General features: G+C 40.3%; 1 protein-coding gene across 4 annotated transcripts in view; it reads right to left on the bottom strand.

The window, feature by feature from the left end:
• Positions 1 to 5,931: 5,931 nt before the first annotated feature.
• The window catches only part of PTBP2 (polypyrimidine tract binding protein 2), a 42,108-nt gene continuing 37,133 nt past the window's right edge, over positions 5,932 to 10,906 (bottom strand). Inside the window, exons 8-13 of one of the 4 annotated variants that reach the window (XM_010013481.1) lie at positions 10,382 to 10,521; positions 8,913 to 8,946; positions 8,356 to 8,448; positions 7,771 to 7,987; positions 7,591 to 7,668; positions 5,932 to 7,458 (exon numbers count right to left, since the gene is read on the bottom strand). In XM_010013481.1, coding sequence (XP_010011783.1) covers positions 7,326 to 7,458; positions 7,591 to 7,668; positions 7,771 to 7,987; positions 8,356 to 8,448; positions 8,913 to 8,946; positions 10,382 to 10,521 — 695 coding nt within the window. In that variant the 3' untranslated portion in view covers positions 5,932 to 7,325. Of the gene's footprint in view, positions 7,459 to 7,590; positions 7,669 to 7,770; positions 7,988 to 8,355; positions 8,449 to 8,912; positions 8,947 to 10,381; positions 10,537 to 10,906 lie in introns of all 4 variants that reach the window. The other 3 variants (XM_010013489.1, XM_010013497.1, XM_010013505.1) reach the window with 3 other exon arrangements.

Genomic DNA, 10,906 nt, shown 5'->3' with positions numbered 1-10,906 from the left:
GTACCAAAACCAATTGCAAAGTACAGGACTAAGTATAACGTCATTATTTCTGTATTGTAAAAGAAGGATTCCAAGCATAACATTGCTTCAGTTCCTAAAGCATTTCCAAAAACATGAAGCATTTGAAGAGTTTCCGTCTTAGTATGTGGGTTACTCAGGATTCTCGCAGGTGCCAAATACTAAGTGAAGCTGAAATCAATTTGACTCACCAAGATCCAAGGATTTCCAATGAGGGAACAGTCTCAGAACAGGGCTCCCAGATTTCTCTAGGGCTACTTGTTTCTTGCTACAGCCCTAATTTCACTTTACAGCATATACCCTAAAAGTTCTGAAATCACAGATGCAACTTGCAGAAAAATCACAGTAACAGCAGAAGCCAGGACACCAATGTAGGATTTACACGTCAGAGCCACACAAACCAACCGTCTGTGCAAAAAAGTTCCTCTACTTTACCACGTTTGCTTTGGAAAAGGATCTACTTTAACCATTTCCAGGCACCCATAAGAAAACTGCAAGTAAATGCCAATATTGATCTGTTAGTAAGAACGTTTGCATTCTATAGACTTCAATTTTATAAGTAACTCAAGTCACTTGTGAGGGATAAGGGCTGGTGATTTGGTAATCACAACCATCCCTTGGTGGACCAAAATGTGCTACAGACTCACTCAAACCTGGAGGCAGAAAGCTATTTAGAGCTCATGCACAGCAGTGCAGAAGTGCCTGGTGTTACCATTCTCATTCTCCTTTTGTAATCTAAAGAGCAATTCATGCAGAGTACACGCTGCTCTGTGTAACAAGACAGCACCACAAACACCTTGGGTTTTAAGAACTATTATGAGTGAAGAGCCACCTATGAGAAATAGGTCATCTGCAACCAGCCATGTATTCTGAAGTAACTCCACTCCAAAGAAGGTGTCTAGCTGCATATAAAAGAGGAATTTGAAAACATCACCTTTCTAAAATCCCAAGTGGACTGAAATTGCTCCAAGAGGTTCAGGTCAAGAACATTCTTCTTCTTCCTAAGGTCTAACATAGTAGAGCAAAGAAGTGATGCAGACTGATGAGAGAAGTCGTGCCATTTCTGTATTGGGAGTTTAAAGAACAGGTTAGACACACCTCTGACCAAAGTGGTTAACACTTACCAGAGAAAGGTTAAGGTCTGCCAGAGAACTACATGCATCTCCCAGAACTTGCTTGAAAACTGGGAAATAAGGTGACTTCTGGTTTATTTTCTATAAACATCAACAGGAAAAGGAAACACCCTCCCCCCTTTGAAACACAACCCTTGTTCACAAAATATATATCCAAATTATCTTAAAGGCAATACCTTTAGGTTAACGTTCAGACATGAAGCACAACATGCTGTTGCCACAGTGCTGTAGCTATTTACTAGTTGAGGATTGCCACTGTTCCAAAGCAGCAGCAAAGTTGATGTCCCACGACATGCAGCAAATCTACTGGTGTTCCTCAGGTGCAGCTGCCAAGAAACATCTCTTGCTTCAGCAAAGAACATAGTCCAGCATCATTTTGGCTCCACAAGGGATGCGGATGCTGCGAGAGGCAAGCCCAGGGCACTAAGGAACTAAAGGGGATGGGGTCAGCCCAAAGGATGCTGAAGCATCACTCCATGGAATACACAGGGTCAGAGATCTTACAGGGGACATTCTTCATCAGCAAATGACAGTTCTAACGTGTCACTTGTGACTCCTCTCACAAATCTCTTCCCAGACCCCAGTAGCTCATTTTGTCATAGACTCAACCAGGTTGGAAAGACCTTTAAGCTCATCCAGTCCAACCATTCCCAGCAGTGCCAAGGCCACCACTAACCCCTGGCACTGAGGCCTCGTCTACCCGGGCTGTGAACACTTGCAGGGACGGTGACTCCAGCCCTGCCCTGGGCAGCCTGTTCCAATGCCTGAAAGCCATCAGTGTTGACCACCCAAAACTACCCTGACATGTAGCCTACCCTAGGGCTAGATGGAGGCTTCAAGCTTTCAGTCTCTCTCTCTCTAGCTTCCAGGGAAAACCAGCTTCCGCAGCAGCCCGTATGCAATTCCCAAGCTCCGACACCTCTGTACCTGTTGAGCCGAAGTGAAACATTTACCTCATGAGCTGATTTTGACCAGACTGGTTTGTAAAATCACACCCACCCTCCCCAAATGATTCAACCAATAACTCGCCCTTTACCAACAATTTTTAGGGGCTATTTATGCATGAAAACAACTTAAACCTACAGAAACTCCCTCAATGCTCCAATATTGCTCCTGCTGCAAAACGTCCCTCTGATTCCTTGTGTTCTGCACCCAGCATCCCCAGGCCCCATCACATTTGCTACCTCACAAGCTGCTGCCTGTTGGAGAACTATGTGCATGCTCCTTTAAGAATTCCTGCCAAAACAAAAGAGGAAGCAGCAGAGTTATTCCTTCCCTTTCCCACAGCACTGGAGGACTGAGCAGGCAAGCCAACTAATCATGAGCATAGAAATAGTAACACCTTAGGACACGAGTCCTTCAACTCCTCTCTGACAGGAACCCAGCCAAAGAGTGCAGGACTGAGAGGGAGGAGATGGGGTTTATCCAGGGAAGAGGACATTCACATGGAGACAGTGCAATTATGCGTCTCATTTCCCTGTGAAACTGGGCTGAAACTCATAAAACATGCAGAACTCTTCAATAATAGCAGTGCTATTTTGAGCCAGGGGGGTTTATTATTATTATTTTTGAGGCGTTCAAGCCAATCCACATTTAATTCCCATTTTCCAGAGGAAGAGATCAAGTTCTTTGCTTTGCCTTTGCTGCCTGCGTGCAGAACTCAACAAGAGAGGATACATCACATGCTGTAAACTCTGAAGGGGAGAAACAAGGCAACGGGAATCTTGCGATGTGTGCCAGTTCAGTAAACCCAAAACCCAGCAACATCATGCAGTAAAAATGGTATTTTTAAGGTGAAGCAGGAACTCACCCATCTCCTTTTGTTCACCATTCTGAAGAGCCCAAACACACATGTGGACGTGTGTAAGTGCACTGTAGCGACCAAAAAGCTCCAAAGCCTCAGATTAGGTCATTCCAAATGAGTTTTTACATTAGAACAAGTTAAAGAAGTTCTTGGAAGCTTCATTACTGTGTGGCAGGGACTTTGTTAAGGGCTCTCGCAAGGTAATTGTGGACTACGAATAACTTTTAATAGATGATCATCCTTTACAGTTAGATGACTTTAGTCCACTGATTAACTCTCCCAAGGCCTATTAGATAGGAGATAGGATGCTAAATCCCACTGTTCTGGAAAAATCAGTCTCTCTCCTTGTCCTCTGTGTAGATGAGGAAGGTAAGAAATATTGCATGTGTTGTACGACCTGGGAGAGCCTATCTTCGAATCTTGACCACATTCCCAGCTTCCCACAGCCTTTCCTACACAGAGAGATGAGTATTTGGTGAAATTACTTAAAAGAAAAACTTGGTCACCTCAGCAAAGCTCTGAACTTGAGGTTTGCTCGCTCTGGAATGGAGTCAGGTCTAACAGATCCAGGCTTCAGCCTTATCCCTACCTAACACAACGAAGTCCTTGTAAGAAGCCTTGCTCACTGTAGAACATTTCACACTGGGAAACCTGCTTCTTGAGATGGGTGAGGGGATTTATATACCTGTTTGCAGAGAAAGACACAGTTGTCAGCCTTTCTTCTAGTGTTTCAACAGGACTACTTACTATCTAAACAGAAAATAAGATATATTAGCTAGAGTAAACCAGGGTGTGAAATTTAAGGCCTTAAATACTGCAGATAAATGCCTGATGGGTGCTGTCGTGCTGTAAAACACTCTAATGAAGTGTTTTATTCACTCGCAATGAATCAAAGGGATTTTCTTTTGCAAGATGGCTTACTATGGAACTGAAAATTAACGGAAAGCATCCAAAATGGCAATTCCCAACTAGCCACATGAGCTGTTACTCCTGCAGGGCAAAGGTGTCTTGTAATAACACGTGAAATCACCACACACATGAAAGCCTTGCGAGTGCATTCACTTACATTTGAAGGTTTGCCCCTGTTTTTAGTCAGAGTGGCTCTGGTTCACTTCGCTTCTATACTGTATTTGCCAGTGGACGTTACCTGGTCGAAGAATCACTTTTGGACTTTCCCAACCGATGTCATTGGTCCAGTAGAGAAAAATCTAGTCTAAGGAACCTTATTTGTAGTAAAATTTTAATAAAAATGATGCTTTGCATTTTCACATTCCCAAGAGCTAAAAATACAGAAACTTATTTACATTTGGTAACAACAAAACGGTACAAATTACTATACAAAATGCAGTCCCGTCTCAAGAAAAACAAGGTTTGGAAAGTTCGAGCAGTTTAGGATATGAAACCTGTATATTCTGAAGAGATCCCACGTTAAAGACTACGTATCAATACCACAGCAGTGATTTTCTTCACCGAGTGAGTGAAAAACGCTTTCATGACAATCATGACTATCATTGCTTTTAATTTTGGCTGATACAAATATAACCTCCTAATAAAAGTTCCTGAATTGATTTAAAGAAAAAAGTCAAATTCAATATATATTCTTTCCCTTGAGGTTTTTGCCACAGAACTCTTCCAAATGAGAGAAGTATAGAAACTTCTTCTGAAGGAAACAAGCCTGGCACGAGGTTCACATTTCTAGTGGAAACATGCAGGCACGTTCTGATACGCAAAAGGCAGTAAGACACGGTTTTACTTCTCAAAACATGGGAAATCATATTGTATAGATGGAAAACTGAAAAGACCAGCTCTACCAGACCCTTAGCTACTGATCAAGTCAACTGGGAGACAGTCACATCAATGTGTTTGGGTGCATGAGTTGTAAAAGGATGTAGATTCCTGTGTTTCAGGTATGGATGATTCTACTGGCATTTCAGACTGGGTGATCACTGCGCTATAACTTAAGTCCTATCTTTGGTGTATTTCTGATAAATGTATTTTATTTTAGGTACTGAAGACTAATGCAAGCCCCCTATGTTGCACCGTGACCTTTGAAAAGCTGATAGCTATTGATTTGAAAGCCAACCCAAAGAACAGGTAGCATCAGGTCACAAAGAAAGCTGACATCAATAAATCTGCAGTAGTCGTACTGGAGAAGTGACAGAGATATGCTTTGAATGGAACACTGACACCCTTTACCAATGTAATGTTTTGGGATCATACAGTTACTCTTAAAAGAAGACTGTGTACAAGTTTTCATCCTATTGCTAATCGAGGGGGAAAAAAACCCCCACAACAATCAGTTCAAAGTAATATGAAGAAACACTATCAAAGTGTCCCAACTGTTTTTACATTCAATTTGAACCCATGTCTCCAATGAGGTGAAATATCCTGGTCTGACATATGCATGGTCCACTTATCTAGCATTAAAAAAAGCGCCCAACTTTGTGAGTGTAGCCCATGAGTATATTGTATGATTAGTAGAAAACCTTTAGCAGACACAAAAAAAATGAGAGATGAAACTGCAGCAAGAGAGCATGGCAAACCTGAGAGATCTATTAGTGCATAAATCTGCTTCAAAACTAAAAAGATAGAAAGAGAGAGCTAACAAACTACAATAAAAGTTATGTCTTTAAAGCAGTAAGTTACAACAGGGTGGGAAATGTTTCATATGCACATATGCCTGCAAAGGGGTCGCTATCTTTGTGAAAATAAAGAGCTGGTATTTTTCACAGCATCAGATTTTGGTAAAATGCCATAAATTGTATTTTGGAGAATTATGCTTTTCCCACCCTGGCAGAGAATAAACATGAATTTAGAAGCACAGTAGAAGTGAAAAACAAAGAAGAGGAGAGAGAGAAAGCAGCAGAGAAAGACAGAAAAGGTGAATACAGAGCTACAGAAGTGTTTATTGAGCATGCTACAGAGGTAAGCAGAGTACACACAAAATGAAATTAAACCACCGTCAAACCTCCCAACTTTGTTAGAAAATTAATTTTTAATTGTGCCACTTTCAAACTAGACTGAATTTTACAATTCTAAAGATGTAAAAACTCAACTAATAGAAAATATACATGACCATTTCTTTTTTTTTCTCTCTCTACATAGATAACAGAATCTATGGATCTTGAAACTAAGTACATCAATTCCAAAAAGTATTGGTCATTGAAACAGAATCAAGGTAACAACAGTTCAGCCTGACAGAGAACTGCTTTCAAATTAACTGGATCTGTAGATTCTGAGCCATGTTTATAGTAAAGTCAGATCGATTTCTAAATACAAAATAGTTTGAAGAGATTTATTAAAACTGAATATTACAATGCAAGGTAAATTAAGACTAAAGGCACATAAACTTTGGTCCCACCTGGTTTGTCAGTTTGAGGAAACTGCCCCAAAATTTCCTGCCAGCTTCTGCAGCAAACTTTCTTCTTCACTGAAAAAATACATGCACCATTTCCTGAACTAGCTTGACCAGTCTGTACATGCTCAGAAATCCACAACCATATTCCATATCTTAATTACAAACTAAAGATGGCAATATATATTGAAATGCACGTAAGTCATGTCAACTTCAAAAAACATCTACGAAAAATATTCAGCCACAAACAAGACATTACTTAGTGCTGACATTTATATGATACATCCCACAAGAGTGTGTACAAAAAGGTTAAGATCCCACAATGCTTTTCACGTAGGGCTCAAAGTCACAGAAGTCACTTTTTGTCCTTTGAAGAAATTAATGTTCTGTACCTTGTTAATTTTAACTAATGCCTACATTCAGAACTGAATCTAGACCAGAACGATGAAATACTAAAGGCCTTTTCCAAGCAAATGAGCACAAAGCAAAACAGTAGCAAATCAAGTAACGTCCTTTTACTCTTCCGGCGTAATGCATCTTATCCAATTAAAAAGAAAACTAAGTGACAAGCCAGCAGGTAAAAGAAATCTATCAAGCAGGAGAAACAAAAGCTTAACCTTTTTACACACCCCTGCCAAAACATATTGAAATCATCATGTAACAATGTGCCCCAGACAACCAAATTTGCTTTTTCACTAGTTATGCAATTCCAGCAGTACTAGTTCTCCTTTTTTAAGGCACGTACGTCAACTAAGTTGAAAACCTGTGGTATTAACTTGAAATCTTTTCAACAAAAGGATGGTTTATCAACAACAGCTGAACACCAGCAGTTAGTATCACTGCTTTGAAGGGTTTAAGTTTTTAAAACAATCAAGGAATGATAACAGCATGAGAAGAAAATAATAAAAAAAACCCTAAAAACAAGAGAAGACAAACTCTGGTCCCCACTTTCCTGAACAGTCAATAGGTGACAACACCAAACAATGCAATACACCTCCTTTTCCAATTTGCCTTTTTAGATGGTTGACTTCGAGAAAGAAACTCTCAGATGGTGATTCTCTCCCAGATTGTAATTGTGAAGATCAATCAAAGCTTGAATAGCTTCTTCTACTGTTGACATCTGAAGAAGTGCCATCTTGTGATCTCTTCTGAAACAAAATAACGGTGTTAGGAACTCGAACACAACAGGGGTTTCTCCTAGTGTCTGCTTTCCCGTAAGACATGCTGCAAGAACACAACTTAAGTCTTTCGGTAGAGCTACGTACAGGAAAGTTACTTACTGAAAGAATTTAAATGCTTTCACAGTGCCTCCAGTGTTAGCAAACAATGTGCGTAGATCCTCCTCTGCTACCGATGGTCTGCGGACAGAAAGGGAACGAGCATAAGCAAGACAGGGTTAGTCGGTTGGCTGTGTTGTGGTTCACATCAATACAACTGGCTGACTGAGAGCCAGCACTTACGGAATATTGGACAGATGAAGTGTTGCAGAAGGAGGGAATATATTCTGGAAGTTTTTTGAACCAGGTTTCTTGAAGCGATGCAGAGGTGAATTACCAAAATCCTTTGTCAGCCCTTGGTCATCAAGTCCCTCTCGAGGTAGTTGTACTGTCTGATGTTTAGAAAGGGTAACCCGAATTATCTTGCCATACATTTTTTGTCCATTAAGATGGCTCATGGCTGAAAAAGACAGGTTTACTCAGTTCAGTGTGACTTTACAACAGCTTGTGGTACGTCGCCCAAGCAACCAAGACCACCGCCCAAGCAAATCAAAGGGTCAATGAGCTAAAAGGCAGGAATTGATTCCAGCTCTGCAGAATCTGCATGAATATTTCATTTTACTGAAAGTCTATCACATGCAATTAAGCTGTTGAATTCATTTAGGCTATTGTGCAGACCTTCTGGAATACAAGTGCATGGATTTTGGGGATAACCAGGATACAAGACAAACTGACACAAACGTGAACACGCTCAGTTCACCTCGTTTTACACAGTGTAATTTCAAGCACTTAAGACTAACGGGAATAGAAATGGAAAACTAATCTTACCCAGCTGTGACTGGTTTCCATCAGCCATCTGTATAAGAGCACTGTCTTTCTTATTGTATAAAATCTTCACACGCTGCACGTCACCATAAACACCTTTTCAGAGTCAAAGGTAACCCAAAAGAAAAAGTTCATTTTAAAGCCAGTCACCTAAGTAATACACTTTGACATATCAATGGAACATTCAGACAGCAACGAGATCACTCGCTCAAACTCAACGCTCTCACAAATGAATAAAGGAGATAAAGATTTCTGAATAGTGAATTTTGAAAAGAATCATTTCTGATAAACCCTCAAAGCTATGTGAATGATATTAAATTAAAGACCATGCAAAATATATTAGCATGCATTAAAAGAAAATAAATAAAAATCAATCAATCTGTGTTCTATGGAGAGTTTTCAACAGCAAAAGAAAAATAGCAAAAAGATTTACTATTCAAACTTTAAGCCAAAGTGCTAGCTACAAATAAGAATTAAGGTGAAACAAAAAATAGAAAACCAACCAAACAAGAAACCAAAATCAAACCAATAATAAAAGTATAGTGCTAACAATAACATACCGAAGAGGGTAAACAGACTTTGGGGCGTAACCATCTTTAGAAGGAGAGAAGAGCAAGCAGCGTAAGACATAGAGCGGAGATGAACAGATCATCCATAACGAAGGGTGGTTCCCGCAGAATGGTGAGGTGGTCATGGATCATGGTTTCAAGGCGGTTAATTGGGGCAAGTTGGTCCGAGGAACATTTTGTTCAAGCACAGAAGCATGAACATAGGGAATGAAGACAGGGAATGGAGACAAAAGACGAGGAGGAGGGTAAGACAGGGAAGGGGATGGGAGTTGGGGGAAAGACAAGGAAAAGGGAAGTTGAACACAAAGGGAAAAGGATGAAATGGGGGAGGGGATACAGCAATGCAGAAGAAAAAAAATAAGGAAGTGGGGAACAAAAACAAAATAAAATATAGGTCAGTACATAGGAAATGCAGGAATTTGGTCAGAAAATGGTTGGTTTATGTACTGTACAAGAAAAACTGAGTAAAATGTAGTCACCCAAGACAAATATGGGTAAAGTACATTCATATCAAGAGTCAACTACAGCATTTCATCTCAACATGAAAATAAATAAAAAGAGCATGCAATAGAACTTTTCAACTTGGAACTTGAACTGCGTAAGCATGGCTGGCTATGAAATGCAGGCAAAACCTCCTTCCAAACGGCACTCTGACCAAAAACATCTTCACATGCAAGACTGGATGACAAAATAGCACCAGATGATAAAAAAAGCTTCATGATTTACAGTGACAGAGGCCAGTTAAAAATGGAACAGCTAGACTGATACAAACTTCCCACATTTCATACCAGCTTTCACAGCCATCAAAAGAAATGTAAAAGGACAGTCAAAATGCAAAACTAAATCAACCCCTGGAGATTTCAGAGTTAGCAAGAAAGATACAGTTAAGGTGAAAATGCTTTGCCACCAGGTTTTTTTTGGTCTTATTGTTATTTTTTTTAGAGACAAATTAGTTACTGCAAAGGAAAATATTACTAAGAGAGCCTGGCAGAGTGGCCCGTCAAGATCTTTGGGAGAACCTTCAAAGAGAAACGTGTTAGAGTAGTTCACATAAATTAAAGACCTTCAAATGTGAGCTACAAGCATGGAATGGAACAGCAAACCATTAAGAGAAACAAAACAGAAAATTCCAGTTGACGGGATTATAATTGCCAAAGAAAGCAGAGGTGTCAAAAAGAAGAGCTTTCAATTCCAAGGTCAAACATGCAGTAGTTACCACATTGCTCTTAGAAAAAAATAGGCAGCCAACTAGCAAAGGACATTTTAAGTTGTTAGCTACCTGGGTAAACAAAAGAAGGGCTTTCAAATTAACTTGGGGGGGATTACTAAAGAAAACCAGCAAAAATACTTTGAGCTTAAAATCCAAATGTAAGAGGCCAAATGCAAAGAAATCATAAAACAGTGACAAATGAAGGGTGACTTAAAGAGGGCAAAAGAAGTAGTAGAGTGGTTTCACTGACCTCTTCATTTAAATTGCTAACCAGGAGAACTGTATTGCCACCAGCAGAAACTCCAGGCATTCCCACCCGGCCGGCAGCAGCGGCTGCAGCTGCGGCAGCAGCATTGGGAATAGCCAAAGGACTCAGAGCTCCTGGAACAGCTGCAACAGGAAGCCCTAATTTTAAAATAAAGCATATTTTACGAAACACACACAAGTCATTTTGTACAGAAAAGTCCCTCTATCAGCACACGTGCTGCAGACAACACTCTACAGAGCAGACCATTCACTGTCAACGTCCTCCAAAGGCTTGGGGAAGGGGTTGTTAAATTCACATCAAGAAGCAAAGTGAAAATTCCTTCTTACTCAGATCAAGTCTTCAAAGAATTAAGGAGGTGTAAAAAGTACTTTCTTTTCAAATAAACATTTAGGGCACCAGAACTGTTTCTTCTGTATAGAATCATAGAATGGGTTGGGTTGGAAAGGACCTTACGATCATCCAGTTCCAACCCCCTGCCACGGGCAGGGACACCTTCCACTAGAGCAG

Source organism: Nestor notabilis, unplaced genomic scaffold (genome assembly GCF_000696875.1).
Source record: "Nestor notabilis isolate BGI_N333 unplaced genomic scaffold, ASM69687v1 scaffold23450, whole genome shotgun sequence".
In the NCBI taxonomy this organism is placed as follows: Eukaryota; Metazoa; Chordata; class Aves; order Psittaciformes; family Psittacidae; genus Nestor; species Nestor notabilis.
Note: the sequence above shows the minus strand (reverse complement) of the source record. Positions and strands in the feature narration are given on the sequence as shown.